This window comes from Xiphophorus hellerii, chromosome 18 (assembly GCF_003331165.1).
Source record: "Xiphophorus hellerii strain 12219 chromosome 18, Xiphophorus_hellerii-4.1, whole genome shotgun sequence".
Lineage (NCBI taxonomy): Eukaryota > Metazoa > Chordata > Actinopteri > Cyprinodontiformes > Poeciliidae > Xiphophorus > Xiphophorus hellerii.
The window spans coordinates 26,797,375-26,815,960 of record NC_045689.1 but is presented as its reverse complement, the minus strand read 5'-3'; the positions used below and the strand labels follow the sequence as shown (position 1 = coordinate 26,815,960).

Below are 18,586 nucleotides of genomic sequence, written 5' to 3'. Positions count from 1 at the left end.
AATAGAAACAATCTGACCACAATAACAAATTTAATCTGAGCACGGTGCATTTGCTCCAAGAATAAAGAAAGTTCTTGTCTTTTCAGTTTAACAATATTTCATTTATTTATCTTTTGTTTTCATCTTTTTTGTGTTGTTTTTCTTTTCTATGATGATGGTGCTGTTGTCAGTTTTGTACTTCTTGTGGTTTCTCTAAAGTGGGATTTTACACATTAAATCCTCTGTGCCCGACTGTCAGAATGAATCCACTTCACTTTTCATTTGACTAAATTGTGGTGACACCGACTTTATGTTTACTCGTTTCTCGTGAGAAGGGAATTGTATTTGCTTTGCGGAGCCACGCAAACCGTCGGATGAGTCGAACGATGACGCGCAGATGCTCATTTGTATTTGTACTTTTAAAAACAGACAACAACATTGTATTGGATAGATAACTGGTGAAGCTTAAGTCAAGAACTTAACATGTTCTGTAGGAAAGCTGTTTTTTTTATTTAAAATTTAAACACCAACAGGAACTCTTTCTTTCGTATCGATAAGCATTGAAGGTCTTGTGTAAATAAAACTGTGTAAAATAAAAGAAATCACCTTTTCTCTCCGCTCAGGAAGCAGACACCGACGATCATCAGGGCACGCTGACGTACGAGGAGTTTTCCGTCTTCTACAAGATGATGTCTCTGAGACGGGACTTGTTCCTGCTCATGATGGCGTACAGCGACAGGAAGGACCACCTGACGGCGGAGGAGCTCGCCAACTTCCTGCGCAACGAGCAGAAGGCAAGTAAATATACCTGGTGGAAATTTCTCTTAATGTAAAAACACTTTCCCTTCAGTCAGCCTCTTTAACTTGAAATATAACCACGGATAAAAAGGCTTGATTTATGTTATTACGACATACGTACAGTAATTCCTCATTTGATTTATCACAACTAAACTGACTTGTTTTGCTGGAACTCTTGACTTGTTTCATATATGACATACAATTGTCTGATTTATAATCAGTCATTTTGCTCTACTTCATTGTCCCCAACCTTTTATAATCTGCATAATTATTTCTAGTGACTTTTCTAATGACCAGTTTTCCCACTATTATTGTTATAATAATAATTATTATAGTCACTATTATTAACATTAGAAGAATTGACATTATTTTTACATTTATGGATTTTTTTTTTGCTGTACATTTGCATATTTTTTTCTCTTTCAACACTTGTAAGAAATGTACGTCACTTGCTGTATTTTACTAAGTAACCATGTTTTTTTTGGTCCAATTTCTTTATGTAGATGACCAACCTGACGTCAGAGTACGTTGCAGAAATTATCGACAAGTTTGAAGTATCAGATGAAAACAAACGAAGAGGCGTTTTGGGGATAGAAGGTAACGTTCTTGTTAGTTCCTCCCCTTTAAGAGTTTCTTTGACGAATTTGCATTCAGCAGATCGTTTTCTCTCATCTCGTTGTTTGTTATGGTTTTACTGTATAAGGCTATTTGTGAGTGAGCATCAAAATGACTCAAACTGTAAGACGAAGTGTTTCTTTGAACCTATTTTAAGTGGTGAAAGCCATGCAAAATGACATCTGAGAATACAGAAAAACTAAAGACGGTTAAGACATTTTGAACTGAGCAGTATGTCATATTACGTAAAAGAAAAAGGAAAAAAAATTGTTTAGCCTTGAAACGTAAAGACAACTTGGTAACGCTTTATTTGACTTGGTGTTCATAAGACTGACATGACACTGTCATAGACATGAAGGAGTCTTTATGAATGTTTATGACTGTTGTCATTAAGTGTCATTCGGTAAATAACGACACTTTTAATGCAGAGTTGCTCTAAAAGTTGCCTTGAAAGTCCATTAAAAGTTACAACTTTGCATTAAAATGTCATTATTTACAAAATAATGCAAAGTTGGGACTTTTAATGCAACTTTTAGAGCAACCTTAAATTAAAAGTGTCGTTATTTACAGTCATAAACATTCATGAACACCAATACATGTTTATAATAGGTATTATGTCATGTTTATGAGAGTGTCATGTCAGTCTTTTGCACACCCTGTCAATAACCATATCTTTCCTGTTGTAAAAATACTGAAAGATAAAAACACAAAAAGGCAGTTGTCTGTTCATTTGATTTAGTCATAACCCGACACAAACTGAACTGAAAATTTTTCCCAGCACGACCATTTTACTGGTCACGCTGGGAAATGGTGATGGAGCCGCATTTAATGACATTTCTTAAACTATGTTAGGTGCTAATGGGAGTTTAGTCAAAAAACTGTGGCTGGCAAAGCTGCGCAGGTGAGAAGGATGAGCACAGCTCAAAAGTTTTTAGTAAATTCGCAAGGCTGAATGTTGGGCTTAAATTAACTTTACGGGAAAAAAAAGATAAAAATCAACAGATCTGAAAGTATAACATGTGTGTGTAATGTGTATTTCTAATACATGCATGTCACTGTTTGAATTGAACTACTGAAATAAATGAGCATTTAAATTATATAACAATTTATTGAGCTGCACTTGTATATTTGGGTTCTAGACTTTTTGATTATTAGAAACACATAAGAACACTTTCAAAATAATTGGTAAAATAAAGAGTTTTAGCCCTGATGGTCTCCTTCAGGGGGAATACATATCTATATAAGAAATATAAATTATTCCAACCTAATTAAGTAGCTGAAAGGTGGCCCTGAAGAGGAAAGAGAGGAAGGGAAGGGCTCCTGTACTGGGAAAACTGTCTGATTAAAATATGAGGCTTGTGGAAAATAAAAATTGAGACATTGTTGGGGGTGAAAAGGGAAAACACTAATCTTTGTCACTAAAAAATGAATGCATACTGTGACTGTCTACTTGATCAGACTATGGTTTCTTCCATTCAACCCGTAAATGTACAGATTTTCATATTGACTGAGCTTTTATATTACAGCAGCAGTCACAAAGGTTCACATGAATTGCCTTTGTTAAAGTAATATTATACAAGTGTCATTAGCAAATGTAATGTTCATATATAATATGTACATAATATACGTTTATTTTGCTCGTTACAAACCTCAGATCCTCGTTTTCACGATGCAGTTTGTTCACTTTAAGTTAGAAGATTTTTTTTCTTCCTTCTCATTCCTCTTTATATCTTGATCTCACAATGTTATTGTGCTTTCTTTTTTTTATGAAGCACAAATAGATTTGTTGTGTGTCATAAAACAGGGGCCAACGTCCTGCAACTTTTAGATGTCTCCATGGTGACGTTTTTACCTGTGCGTTGAAGCAGAGACACCCGGTCCTTGAAGCCTGGATTGGATGTAAAACATTTAGATGATAGTTCAATATCTAATTTTATGTGACTCACATTTCACACGAATATGTCTTTTAGGTGCTAATGATTAAAAAGAAGTGCGAATTTAAACCGAAGGAGCTACATGCTAATTATTCAAAGGTTTTGCATAAATCAGACAATGAAATGTCAAATCGATGGTGTTTTGCACTCGGAAGTGTAAAAGTCAACTTCTTTGAGATGATACGAATAACGATTTTTCAACAAAGCACTATTTGTGTGTTCTGTTGTGAAAATCCGAGCACAGAGGTTGAGGCTGTGACCAACTACCGAAACCTTAGCAAAAGATTTTAAACGCCCTACGATCGCTGTTCAGAGTGACTGCCAGTGATTGGTGAAATTTATATGGAGATTCTGCAAATAATTACATAGTTGACTACCCCCCCCCCCCAAAAAAAAAAACAAAGTAGAGGTTCAGTGAATAGAAACACACGGGATATGAAAGAGCAGTGTTCAGCGGTCAACTTCAGATTTCATTTGCAAATTTCACAACTTTATAAATCATAATCTGTCTGCAGGTGAAAATCCTCCACAAATATATCCAAGCAAATTTGTTCATGTATATCTTTGAATTTTTATAGATAGATAGATAGATAGATAGATTGTAGTTCAGTCTCCCACAGCACCAACACATCAAACAATACATCACTACTTAAATAAATTTTTAAGTATTAAATTAAGCTTCATATGCATGTGAAGCTTATTATAAAGGATAAAGTTCAAGCGTTTACAAAAGGATCACCATAAGGTGTTTTTTTATATAAAGGCTGTTTATATATATATAAACAGCCTAATATATATATAACTTCACAGCACGTTCTTTGTATTCAATAAGTGCTCTTCTTTCTTAGAGTTATCACCATTTTTTTTTGTGAGGAACATCCTGTCACTCTGTGCAGCAAAAGCAAAGGACAACCTTGAAGAAGCAGAAACTTCTTCTTTTAGCTTTTTAAACCTTTCAACTTGTGAATTCAGGATGCAGAGTAGCGAAACAAAAAAACATTTTAAACAAATTACAGCAAGCTTTTGTGAAATTTCACATCTTTCCATGATTTACATTTCAACATAGTTGAATCTCCAAAAAGTGAGTTTAAGATACTGACATGTCTTCCAGATCTCCATTCATCCGTCCATTTATTTACATTTTATCCTGCTGCTAATGTCTGGAGATGAGTGTGGAGTTTACTGCCATCCAAATATTTCCTCCTGATGCAGCCGTTGTCTGGTCTCGATCCGTTTGATGATGCTGCTTGTTCGTTAATCCAAGCTCAACAAGACCCAAAGTGGTGGGATAAACGATGCCACCGGGAATCATATCGTGCGAATAATAAGTGTGTTTACCGCATTTCGCTATGTCATAGTCCTTCGGAGTTTATCGACCGGCAAACACACTGGCAGACAGACAATCACCATGTTAGGCATGACATTGAAGCCCTTTTTGTGAATGACAGGAAACATCAGACTCGGTATATGCAGATGATTCCAAGCTGATTTATCTTCTTTTGTTCCTCCAGGCTTCACGAGTTTCATGCGCAGCCCGACGTGCGACATCTTCAACCCTCTGCATCACGAGGTGAACCAGGACATGGAGCAGCCGCTGTGCAACTACTTCATCGCCTCCTCCCACAACACGTACCTGACCGGAGACCAGCTCCTCTCACACTCCAAGACGGACATGTACGCCTGGGTGCTGCAGTCCGGCTGCCGCTGTGTGGAAGGTGCGCTCGCGTTTACGTCCGTACCGATGAAAAAATGAAAAAGAAGAAGAAAGAACAAAAAAAAACGTCTAGTGGAAATTCTGTTATGTTAACAATGGCTCAGTCAGGATATCATCTCTGCCATCTCACTTGTCATTCTGTCATGGCTCAGACAGAACAGCGCCATCATTTATGCTATCAGTAACACTCTGGGTTTTTCTTACTATGACTAATCAATATGTCTGCTGTGAAAATAGACTATTGCAATCCGTGGTTTTTTTTTTTTCCCTTTACTGCTTATTGTTACGACAAACTCTGTCATTTAAAACAAAAGTGCTAGTTTTTATTGATCGCTGTCAAGAATAATTTCTTTTATGTTTAGGATGTTCTCTGCTGCTTAAAACACCAGACGCACTTAAATTCATTTAAAAATAATGAAAATAGTTGTTATAACCCAGGATGAAGTAGTGAAAAATGCTGCTGTTTCACATTAGAAATAACTAAATATTATTTCTGCCCAACACTCATTTCTTTTATGTCGTTTTCCCACAGTGGATTGTTGGGACGGACCCGACGGAGAGCCGATGGTGCAGCACGGATACACCCTGACGTCCAAGATAACATTCAAGTCCGTTATAGAGACCATCAACAAATACGCCTTCATAAACAACCAGTAAGTCAGAGCTGCATGTTGCTAACTCTAGACCAGGGGTGTCAAACTCATTTTCGTTTTGGGCCAAATCAAAATCATTAATGCTCTTAAAGGGCCGGTTGTCCCGGAATGTACCGATAAAACCCATTAGAAATATTCATAAATTCTTAAAATTAAATAATATTGAACATCTTTCCAGTCCCTCCAGAATTTTGTGATTGTTTTGCAATAAAATACTAATTTGGAAATATTTGCACTTATTTATGACGGTAAATTAGACTTTTTATTACTCGCTGTATAGATCACGGACTATAATCTGACAACAATTAACGAGGCAGCTGTTTAGTACAAGTGAGAAAGTTTTTGACAATTTTTAAGAAAAATCAGCAGTAAACTGTGTTAGCGCAAAAAAGTGTGTTGATTTGTTGATTTTGTGTGAACTTCCACAATAATTCGCAAGAAACTGGAGGGACTGACTGACATAATTTGGCAGTAAAAAGATAAAAACTGTTTACTGATTTGATTGATTACATTATATTTAAACAGACATTGTGTTTAGTCTAGGATGTAGAGGGCCACATAAAAGGCTACAGCGGGCCAGATTTGGCCCACGGGCCTCGAGTTTGACACCTGCGCTCTAGAGGATGAGAAAGGAAATTATATAAATAAATAAAATACAAAAGCTATTTAAAAAAAATATTTTCAGCAACTGTGATTCTAGGAGTAATTAGCACCTATAAGTGAACCATCTGCTGAGCGGAGCTTCGTCTGGCTCCCGGAGGAGCGGCTGATTGTCTCTGTGGGGCCCGACGGTACCTAAACAAAGTTGTGACTGATGCGGTTTCATGGTGACATATTGGCCCACTTTCACTACTCACAGCGTCTAATCTTGGCGGTGGCTGAGTTATCAAGATGATTATTTAATTCAAGTACAGGCACCGTTTCAGCTTAATTAAGCCAAACGTTGCTGCCTCATCCTGCAGACTGTTGAAAATGTAAAATTAGATTAAAGTCAAGTGTCCTAATTAAAGTTGTGCAGACGTAACAAGTAATTAAGGCATGCTAGTAGTTTAAAAATATAGTGAGGTACTTTTTTTTTGTTGATTTGTCAAAATCAGAAGAATTACAAAAAAACCCCATTAAATTTCTTAAGTGCATCTTTTTTTTTTGATAATGTTCTTTATGTAGCCGACTGAACTGCAAGCTAAATTACTAAAGTCTGGTTGCAGCTTGTTGTTTACTAGTCTATTAATCTATTTATTTACTCTCACATGCTGGACTGGGTATTAACACACACAAAAAATAGGTTTTTACAATTTTAAATTAATTTTCCATAAAGCTACATAAATGGAAAAAAATCAGGTTACATGCAAAAATCTATATTTAATTAAAATGTTTCAAATCCTCTAATATTTAACATGCATAATTGCTGCCCTTGTTAAACACTTAAGCCGTCTGAATTAAGATCATGCAAATAATACTGAATTTATAATTCTCTAGTGTTATTTATTTTCTAACTTTTCTTTTGCCAAACTTGCTGCTGTATTGCTAATATACTGTAAATTTACAAGTGGTAGAACAAAAAGCTAAAACTGCAAAAAATATATTTGTATATTATGGGTTTAGAAGCTGTTTTTGTGATTGGACAATCACTTCCTAAAGAGTTTACTCAAAATAATACAATGCTCTTTTTTTTTTAAAGCCACTCTGAACCTTTATCTTCCAAAACTTAATTACTCTGAACCCTGAATCTGCCCTGGGTTGTTTGTTGTGGGTCTTTCTCATGGTGGAGCAGCTCATATAAATGACCTGTTTATATAAATTATCCACTGAAGATGAGGTCATGTGACCTGCTCCTTCCTGGTTGACCACAGCAGAATGTTGCCAGGCGGGGGTGGGAGAAAGGAACGTAAGCGATTCACTTTGCAAAAGTTCTCAACCTTAAAACTTTTAAAATTTTCACAACAGCTTCATTCTGACTTGTTTAAAGTGTGAAACATAACGTAACGCGCCCCCACCATTATCCCGGTTAAATTTCTACTTCTTTTTTACTCTAGTGGACGAGTGCAGAGGTTAAAGAATGGTCCCAAAAAACTCCCAACATAATTCTGTAAAGTACTTTTTTAAGGATATATTTGATCATCTCTCACTTTCCAAAGACAACACTCACCTTTGCTAATTAGGAAAAAAAACAACAACCTGCAATTCTTATTAATTCACGCCTTATTAATTTCCAATCTGTCATAATGCTGACAGGGAGAACAGATTAATAAATTCAACACACTCTGCCTTATCATCGTCTCCCGTGTGTCTGTCCTGCTTACTGTTTCCACCAGAAGACAAAGCTGATATTTTATCCTCAGTGCTGCATGCTATTGTGATTAGTGGCCTCAGGGCAACATTTCACTGCAAAGAACAAACAAATCTTATCAAGTATGTTTGTCTCGTTTCAAGTGCAGAAAACCTAGTACTCTTAAAACAAGACAAAGCTAGCTTACAAGCACCTTTTCAGCAAACTATCACATCTTGTTTTAGGTTAATAAATCTTGAAAAACGATGTAAAGTAATAGGATGATTAGATTTTTACACCTATGGATGAAGAATGTCTTGTTACAGGTGAAAAAATCTGAGCTACTTTTCGGTTTGGAAAAGGTAGATTGAATGTTTCATTGGTGATGTAAATGACACTCAGAAACATTACAAAATTTACAAACACACACATGAAAATACCATAGAAGAAGAAAAGGTGCACTGCAACAAAGGTGAAAAATCAAACCGGGAGTTTTTGTTTTCCCTGTGCTTCTGATAAGTATGCAGGTATTTTTGGCAGTTTCAAGCAAACTTTCTCTCTCTTTTTAAAAAAATTCTCCTTAAAGATACCCGGTGATCCTGTCGATTGAGAACCACTGCAGCATCCAGCAGCAGAAGAAGATTGCCGAGTACCTGCGGGAAATCTTTGGAGACAAACTGGATGTGGGAGAGGTGCTGAGCAGAGACTCCAAGACGCTGCCCAGTCCGCACAGCCTGCAAGGGAAGATCCTCATCAAAGTAAGGACACATCAGTGGACAGTTACTTGCGGGAGGGACTGGGCGTCTGTGTTTCTCATTTTTAAAAGCCACGAAACGGGAGGAGGACTTATAACTCACTTTTTCTTATGAATGCGTGAATGAAGGCGTCTGCTTCCACCCTCCCTCTGGTTCCTTCCACTCAATGTGGAGAATAAAGAAGAAGCGCTCATTATCTATCAATATTTTATTTTATTTTTTTTTACCTAGCGTGCGTTACCAAGGGTGGGGGGAGTGTGATCAGAACTGCATGGCCACTAATTACTTCCTGTGAAGAGGATGAGGAGAAGGAAAAATGAGAGGAAAGTAGGTCATTTTATTAATCATAAATGGGACGGAGGGGAAGTGGAAGTTTCTGGCATAAATTAACTCGGCGACAGACTGCTGGCTGTATCATGTACAGTGGAAACAGCGGCTAATTGATGACTCATTTGGGGTTGTAATGCCATTTTTATTTAATTTTTTTCAAATACTGCCAATTTTAGCAATGGATAAAAATAAATCAGTTTTATATTAAAGATAGAATGTGTAATAAAACTACACGTTCAACTAAATCTTTTTCTACCCAGATTAGAAATTTTCTTTTAAATTAAGAGGCACGAAAAGCCGAATTTCAGGCAAATTTTTTTATGAAACACAAAATTTGTCACAAGTTGCATTGAAGTAAAGCAATAAAGAAGGAAAACTGACACGGAAAAGTTGGCGCAGGTTCCTGACAATTGCGGGAATTTGGATGATGTTTGTGCTCAATGTTTGTCATGAATATGAGAAGTTGCATTAAAAAGCGCGTCGCACTCCAGTTATCTGTGTCTTAAGAAGTTTTCATTTGCAATTCTGAAAAATACCGATGGTAATTAATCCTCTTTAGTTGCTTGGTGTTTGTAATAAGTTAAAAAAAACACAATGCTGCGCAAAATTATAAAGGCATCCCTATATTCTTTTTACTTTACCGCGATCAAAGACTCAGACTTTGATGTGATTCTTTTAAAGTCGTCTTAAGACAAGCCTCATAAAGGTTTTTTTTTCCCCTCCAGTTTTTTGCACCAGTCCATGGAAGCATATTGTTTAAGAAATATGAGAAATGGAGGACAAACCAAAATGTTCAAACCTAAAACCTTTAGATCTGACAAAGGATTCATGGCCTGCCAGATTTTAGCTAATAGCTCCTAGAAAGTCACCTGTTTCGTTCCGATTCTTTTCTCCCCATAAACCGATTTGCTAAAGTTTACAGTTTTCCTGCTCCAGCACTTAATTCAAGCAAATGTATTCACAAATATATTTGGCCCCTTACAAATTTCCCCATATCTTTACTTTTTTGTCACATTCACATGTCGCATATTATTTTCAAATTCTGATATCAGAGAACGACTGCCTGAGCAACAAAATCCCAACATATTCTGATTTCACTTATCAAGTGAAAAAAAGCAATGCAAACAATCCGGCTCAAGACAGGAGGTTGCTGCAGCCGATACTATTTCACTTTCTCTGGAAGTGTCGTCATAAGGGAATAAATGTTAAACTATGTGGAATAAACACGGGTTCGTTACATTGACGCTCAAAGTCTATAATCAGTTTTGCAAGCCACAGATGGTCAGGAATCCGGATGCTGAACGTTTAAAAGTATCGCATCAAATACTCTGGACAAACTTTTAATTTTGAAGTTCAAACTCTGTTTTTTTTTGTTTTTGTATTTTTAATTGGTTCAGTTAAATAAATTATGTCTTTGTGACAAAGTGCCTAAAAATGTACTTTAAAATGATACGTTTTTACTGTTGTTTCATCCTTTGGGTTTTGGAGCCTAGCTGTGCCTGAAAGGTCGACGCATCTAAGCTTAGTGGCTTAACAAGCAAACATTTTCTTGAAAACAGTGAGGTGCTGACCAGAAATTGTTTAAAAAGGAGGTAAAACGACTTTCAGAAAGCCTGAAGAGATATTGACTCAGAGTGGATGCTTAGTCTGAGAAAAACGGGACCAGAAACTCTCAAGCTGCAAGTCTTGAAGTTTGATTTTATTTTGTTTGCCTCATAAAAAACATACAAAAGTTGCTAAAAGTTCAAATCTGCAAATGACCTGCAAATTCTACCATCTTTTGAACTGATCTTTTCAAGTTTTAATTTTTACACCAAATTAAATGTTTTTTTTTTGTTTGTTTTTTTTACATTTAAGACTTATCTTATCTAAGGCTTTCCTATATATTACATTACTGTAGAACAGAAAGCTTGTATGGGGGCTTAAAGCTGAAAACCTCAACATGCGGTCTGCCTTACCTGACAACATTACTGAGGGAAGCACACGGGCTGGGAAGCAGCGCAGGTCCGTCTGTGTGTTTATTTGAAATAAATGTCATGTCTGAGCCTCACATGCTTATCTCTTCCTGAGCACCTGCCGCGCTCTGAACCAGACAGGTGCTCAGGAAGAGGAGCGGTGCGTCGCGTTTGACAGACCTGCACTCGAAGTCAGCCGAGCGCGGTTAGGAAAATAAATCGGACGTTGCTTCGGTGGCATCAAACGTCACATCTAGATTACTGAAGGCTTTCAACAATTATTAGATAATCAGATAAACAGTCTTCGTCTGTTGTGCAAAGACGGTCTGTATTGTTGGATTCCTGGTTTGTTCGCTTCAGGTCAGATGTCTTTGGAAAAAAAAAAGAAAAAAAGAGCGATATTGATTTTCTATAAAGGCCTTTTACTGCCCCCTTCTTTCTTCTCCTCCTTTCTGCCTCTCGTTTGCCCTGTGGACCGGCAGAGCCGGGATGGCACAGCAGCGCAGAAAGAGATATTTAATAAAAAGGTTTTTGAACCATCACACGTAGACAGGAAGGTGATGGACTGCTTGTGGCAGCGGTGGCTGGCCGGGAGGGCGGGTAAATGTACCGCAGGAAGCTTTAAGCCTCCAGCTTTTATTAGAAGACGCTTGGAAAATCCTGACTCCCACTCACACTTTGAGAATGGCTCACTAATGGGCCTTCAGTGCGTCCAAATAGCTTCTTAGGGACTTTCATGGGGATTCTGCTGATGTACGTGTTTTCCTGAGTAAGAGATACAGCATGTGCCCTCCTGAGTGCCTAAATGTGGCAGAATTTGTTTTCACTATGGCGGTAAATTCAGTTAAAAGACCATCATGGACACTAAGGTTACCTAGTGTACGGTACTGTGAGAAAGTATTTGCTTCTTTACAGGTGTTGCATTTTTTTTGTCACGCCTAAATATTATCTTTGATGGTTATATGAGACAGATAATCTCTGAAAAATATCCATCTCCTCTGCGTCTTCCTCTGTGGCCCTAATGCCCATTTACAGAGATAAACCACTTGGTTAGAAACAACCAATCAGAGCCAGGAGGAGGGTCTTAGTGCTGTCTACGCACTGCCAGGCTACGGCGAGCTTCCTACATTAAAAACCTGTCCTGAATGTTCAGTCTTGTTAGCATAGCCACCGATGACGGTTTTCCTGTAACGGTAAGTTGATTCTCCGCCATTAGGACGTTGTGCAGCACATACACGTGCATGACTGACAGCGCCAAGAGCTTCCTGCTGGTCCTTATTGGTTGTTTCTAACCAAAACACAAACAAGAGCTTGATTTTTTTTTTCACAGATTACACTGTGTTCCAAATTATTATGCAATTGATATTTTCTCAGATTTTCTTAAACGGTCAATGCAAATGACGGTCAGTATAGTTTTCAAGTCATGAACTATTACAGTATAAATCAAATTTTACTGAACAAAGCTCCCCGTGAGAACAGTATTTTTTTCCAAAATATAAAACTCAAATGCACTGTTCCAAATTATTATGCACAGCAGATTTTCTAAACGTTTTATGGATTATAAAGAACTGCAAACAGTCATTCTTTGAATGTGCAGCATAATGACTCCACCACCTCGTTCCTGACGTCACAGCCTTGTTGGGATGTGGTGACCATCCACCACCAATCCACTACTGCGTCCATCTGGACCATCCAGGGCTGCACAGCAGTCATCAGTGAACATGTCTGTTTGAAAATTAATCTTCATGTACGGCTGGGCCCACTGCGACCATTTCTGCTTGTGAACTCTGGTTAGTGGTGGCCGAATAGTAGCTTCATGCACCTCAAGCCTCTGGAGGATCCTCCACCTTGAGGCTCCAGCAGCTTCAAATAACTGTTTGCTGTTTTGTAAGGGCATTTTAACAGCTGCTCTCTTAATCCGATGAATTTGTCTAACAGAAACCTTCCTCATTATGCCTTTATCTGTACAAACCATCTTTGTTCTGAATCAGCCACAAATCTCTTCACAGTACTATGATAATGCTTCAGTTTTCATTAAATATCTAATGTTTTCATACCTTGTCATACGGCACTACTCTATCTGATGATTTTCATCAGCAGAGATCCTTTCTCTTTCCCATATTGCTTGAAACCTGTGGCCTGCTTAATAATGTGGAACATCCTTCTTAAGTAGAGTTCCTTTAATTGAGCTCATGAGACAAACTAATCAACCAGCTCTCTGAAATTAATTATAGTGATTCAAAGAGCCCTGACACACAATACCATCTATAAATTTAATAGCACAACAAAAATTTAATCCTATTGACACTTTAATCCAATTTGCATAATAATTTGGAACTCATAATACTGTCACGACATGATGACAGTTTTAACAAATAAAAAGAACGCATATTGTTTATAAAAGTTACATAATGCAGCTTTAACCACAAAGCTCATCATCGAACAATAGGGAGAGTTCCAAGACAAAATGGCAACGTTGACCGTAAATAGGAGACAAACAAGCTGCAAAATACCTCAATAATCCCCCAACACGTTTGGAAAACTTTTCGATAAACACCCAGAGATAAAACTAGGACTTTTTGGGAGACGAGCATCCTGTTCCATCTGATGTAAAACTAAAACAGCATTTAAGTACCGGAGTACCATACTGACAGCAAAACATGACAGTGGTGGGGAAAAGTGAAGATTCCCTCCTTCCTGCATGGAGGGATACGTAACACCGAATTGTTCGGCTTTTATTTTTAAACCGTCCCCGAGGTTCGACCTGCGTGGGCTCCTGCATGTAAACAAAACACTGAAGGAGGGCCTGTGCTGCCCTTAGCGTGGAACATCCGACGATCAAACGAGTGCGTTTCTCTCTTCTTCTCCTTTCCCTCCATCTCCTCTCCATCCAGGGGAAGCGCCTGCCTGCCTATCTGTCTGCGGACGCCGAGGAGGGGGAGGTGTCTGACGATGACAGCGCCGACGAAATTGAAGAGGACTTCAAACTCAAGAGCAGCAATGTAAGCTACAGGAATGTGGCAGTGTGTTAACCAAGCATGTTTTAGACATGGCTTTTATTCAGTCTTAAAACATCGTGGCAGTGAGAATCTCAAACATGTCAGCCATGCAAATGTGACACTTGAATCTCCGTTAATCTTTCATTTAGAAGACTAATCTTAAACTAATCCGTCAGTCATTGCAAAAACTTAATAAGGCTTTGCGCGTCTGCGACATTAGCTCAGTTTTAATTTAATTTAATAGATTGTGTTATTAGATATCCCTTTTCATTTCCGTTTAGTTTTCATTTGATGAATGCGGGATGTGTGGCAGTGCGGCTGAGGCCAAAGTAGAACACAGAGTTCTGATTTCAGCGTCGTTGAAGCTTTACTCGACATTTTATTTCTTTATTTTTGTATAAAGGACAGGCAAAGACAGGCGGCAGATTTTTCATGCCTCTGTTCAGCACAGACCGTCTCCAGCAGATGTGTTGAAATCCGCAACAAAAAGATATGCTGGTTTAAAAGAGAAAACAGGGAGAAAATTAGAAGAAAACTTCATCTCTCCAGATTGAACTTTAGATTTGTGTAGAAGTACTCAATCAAACAACGGAAAATGCATTATTGGCATGCATTTAAGACAAATGGAGACAGATGGATCCTTTTAATTGATTAAAATTTTAAAATACTTTCGAAGACAAATTTAACAAAAAAACCCAACAAATTATTAGAAATTCAAACAGATCGTTTAGTATTTGAATACATAAAATGTAGAAAGCTATCCATTTGTAGATCCCAACTATCCTGGTCACTTTGCACAGCATTTCAACCAGAATCCTCTGTTACATCAAAATAAATAAAAATCTGCATTTGGTTTATCAGTCTATTGGAGCGGCTTTTCCTGCTTCGTGTTTCTCAGTCAACAAATTGATTCAAAGCAAAGTTTTCAACCCTACACAGGCAACAAAACCGAGGTGAGTTAATGTGATCTTGATGAGGCCGTAGTGGAGATAACGACTTCAGTAATTGTCCAGCGACGTCTGAGGTAATTATTGTCAGCAATGCTTTAGGGTAACCAAAGCTTAATGATGCAAGTAGAAAAGAAAAAAAAGTGAAAACTGAAAGGAGCGTTGTCATTTCTCTTTTGAATTCGACATGAGGTTTTACACCTGCGTGACTAACATCGCTGACATTTTCACTGCAAGTCAGATTCATGCGGATCACTCACTTGCTGTGCGCGCGCCATTTTCATATTCATCCGCAGTCATCATCGTGTTGATATTGTCTGGCACTGCGGTGCCAGGAACATCCCTTCCCAATTTAAAATGGGGAAAAAGCACTGGTCTTATTCTCCAGTTTGGTTTCATAAGTGAGCGTAGCGTCGTTTTTCTTTATTAAGCTGGAGGCGCGGCGCCGCAGATGCCACAGCAGATGACCATCGCCGCTTTGAAAGGGATGTTGGCAGGTTACTGGGAGTTTCTGCTCATTATACCAGTTCGCTTAAACAGCAGTGACTTGCCAGCGCTGCACCAATAGACTGACGCGCCTTTGTTGTGGAAAAAAAAAAGAAGCTATTTTACAGAGCACTGTCGCACTGTCACTCAATCAGGTTTATTCACATATTGTGCACAATACAGAGAGCTTGTAAGACAATCAATGATGAAGCAGGTTTGTGTGAAAAGCTCTTCAGACGGAGACAACACTTGAGTTTTATACCAAGGATAAGGAATTCAAAACAAGGGGCGAGACAGTCTGGTTCTGATTCAGCTGTAGAAACCAACTTCCAACCTTGTACATGTAACCCAAATTGTTCTTTTGGTGAGAGTTCGCAAGCATTTCATATAACATGATCGGCAGACGTTAACTTGTAGCTTTTTCCACCCCACCGTTAATGCGAAAGAGACGGACATGGTATGGAGAGAATGTATTTTGTTTTATTGCTAATGATTAGCATGCCACTGTCGTCTGACATTTAGTGCTAAATGAAATGAAGGAGAGACAAAGAAACAGAGGCACTACCGCAGATGCAGACGTGTAATTGCAGGTCGTCATGCTGCAGAATGACAGAATGTTACTCAACCTCTGGGTAATTTATTCTTTGCCTTTGGACTTTTCACATTTTGCCACAATGCAACCATATATTTGCAACCATAAATTTCTTTTATTAGGATTTTAGTTTTCCACAAAGACATTAGGTTTGCATTTGTCTTTAGCTTCCTTTCCTCTATCACTCTTAAATAAAATCTAACACTCCACATCACCTGAAAACGCCATCCCACTGTGAAATATGGTGGCAACATCAGTCTGTGAGGAAACGTTTCTTCAGCAGGAGTAAGAAAACTAATTGGAGTTTGTTGAAACGTGGGTTGAGATGGAAAGAAGAAGAAGAAGCAAAAAACAGGGCAATCTGGAAGAAACCTTGATTCAGGCTACCAGACACTTGAGTGGTCCACCGTCTCACAAGCAGGAGCAGAAAATCTGTATTCATGTGTTAGAGTGACACAGTTAATGTCTGGATCTGAGTTTAATTGAGAGTCCTTCACAAGACTTGGAAATTGCTCTTCATGGATGTTCTTCATCTAATTGGACTGAACTTCAGTTAGTTTCCATAGAATAAAAGAATATCCGTAGCTGTGTATCCATTGTCCCCCCAAAATTGTGCAAATTGGAATTGCAAAAATAAATTTGCTAAATGGACACACTCCAGTTTCAAAACAACTCATGTTTTTGGTTAAAAAAAAAATGTTTGCGCTAGGATGAGTTGGTTTTTCAGCCACATTGACATTTGTGTATTTTACAAAACTGCGATGGAAGCACTTTTTTCGCAGTTTGCAAACAGCAGCGGCGCCCTTATTTGTCGCCGCTGGCCTTCAAGGAAAATGAGCAGCTGGCTCCAGCAGAAGTGTCACAGCATCATCAAAAGCTCAGTTTGTCGGCTCTTCTGTAAAATATCAGACTGCAGTTTCCACAAAACTTTGCATCTGCTCCCAAACATAAAGGGCGTCTCCTCTGACGGCTGATTATGGTAACACTTGTGCAAGTGTCACCATCCATGATTTTTAATGGCTTATCGCTTGAGCAGGCTTATTCATGTGTGATTCGAATTGCGTTTCTTATTTAATAGAAACACCACAATTGCAAAATTGTGATTTTTTTTTTTAACATGATCAGATTATAGAAAAGCACAGCTGCTGTCTAGATGTGCAAAGCTGGAAGACGTACCCCAAAGGATTGGCAGATGTTACTGCAACAGCAGGCAAGACGAGTTAAAATAAGTCAATGTACACCAAATTTTAAAATGTGTATTTGTTTAAAAATACTGTGTATTATTTCCTTTCACCAAGTTCATCAGTCACATACATTCCTCAGGACAGCCATGAAAGATTGTGGTTGCAATCTGTCAAAATGTGAAAAGGACATTTTTGCCAGCAGTCAGAGACTTCCTTTCAGGCCTGGCTCTTTGAAATTTGTTTCAGTTTGCCCCTGTCTTGAAAACTGAGCTCTCTTGCATCGCCCTTCCGCTTAGGGCAACGGCAATCACCAAGTGGAGTCTCACATCAGAAAGAAACTGGATTCTCTTCTGAAGGAGTCTCGGATCGTGGACAAGGAGGACACCGACAGCTTCAGCATCCGAGCTCTGCTCCGAGCCACGCACCAGGGCCTTCAGAAGAACCTGCGCCAGGTACGCTCCGCGCCACGCAGCCCGCCCAAAGGAGACCCGAGGCGGCTTCCGGGAGCCGCACTCGTGGAGGAGAAACCCTTTGTCAACATGTAAAGCGAACGCAGCGAAGAGGAGGGGAGTAAAACTAGGTCATGGTGTTAGTCACGGAGGAGGAGGGTTTCGGGGAGTAAAGGAGCAGACCAGCTCCTGCCACACTCGCCGGTCAAACATACACGCCGAACAGATCGCAGAGCTCCTCCGCGGGGTTTCTGCATCTTCGTCCGAAGCATGTCAAAACGGGAAGAGTGTGAAGGCGGCCTAAAAAAAAAAGAAAAAAGCCTGAAATGTTGCTTAATATTTCATTTTGTCGCTTGCGTCTTGTCTTATTTTTAGAGATTCTCGGTTTCCCGACTGCCGTCTCAGCACGGTGGGTGTAGTGCACCAGGGCTTCCAACCCGCTCTAATGTAGTCCTACATCGGCGGTGATCCCCTTCACCTCATTCTGTCTCTGAGGCTTTTTCTCTCCAAGTGTTTCTAGCTGGTTTGTTTTTGCAGCTCTCGCCCACTGGCTCGCTTCAGCTGTCTGATGTTTTATTGAGCGCCGTTTGTTGCGCCTGCTTCAGCTCGGAGGCTTTAGGCTTTAAATGACTATCTAGGTGCTAATGTGTTCGGTATTTCACTACCTAATGAAACCCAGATATTAATACAAAAAAAAAAAAAAAAAATGCTTGGCGAGGTAGAAAAGGAGGCCCTGAATATCTTTTCTCCTTTTTTTGTTCTTCTTCTTTGTTCAGAGCTCAAAAGGAGTTCTGAAGAAATCCCAAAGCAGATCCCTTATCACAACACTCAAACAGAAGGTAAGACACAGGAAGACGGGCTTTCTCTGGTTTTTTTTTTTAAACATTTCTTCTTCTTTTTGATGTGTTTGTGGAGAGGTTCATTCAA

The 18,586-nt window shown here is 38.8% G+C and overlaps 1 protein-coding gene across 7 annotated transcripts in view; it reads left to right on the top strand.

Annotated features, from left to right (window-relative positions):
* The window catches only part of plch1 (phospholipase C, eta 1), a 76,432-nt gene that overhangs the window by 42,907 nt on the left and 14,939 nt on the right, over positions 1-18,586 (top strand). For all 7 annotated transcript variants that reach the window (XR_004336566.1, XM_032545298.1, XM_032545299.1 and 4 more), the window contains 8 exons: positions 603-773; positions 1,281-1,374; positions 4,838-5,041; positions 5,573-5,693; positions 8,549-8,720; positions 13,897-14,004; positions 17,507-17,662; positions 18,436-18,498. Coding sequence is in view for 6 of the 7 variants with exons in the window: in XM_032545298.1 (XP_032401189.1) it covers positions 603-773; positions 1,281-1,374; positions 4,838-5,041; positions 5,573-5,693; positions 8,549-8,720; positions 13,897-14,004; positions 17,507-17,662; positions 18,436-18,498 (1,089 nt within the window). In the remaining variant the exon portion in view is untranslated. The remainder of the gene's footprint in view (positions 1-602; positions 774-1,280; positions 1,375-4,837; positions 5,042-5,572; positions 5,694-8,548; positions 8,721-13,896; positions 14,005-17,506; positions 17,663-18,435; positions 18,499-18,586) is intronic.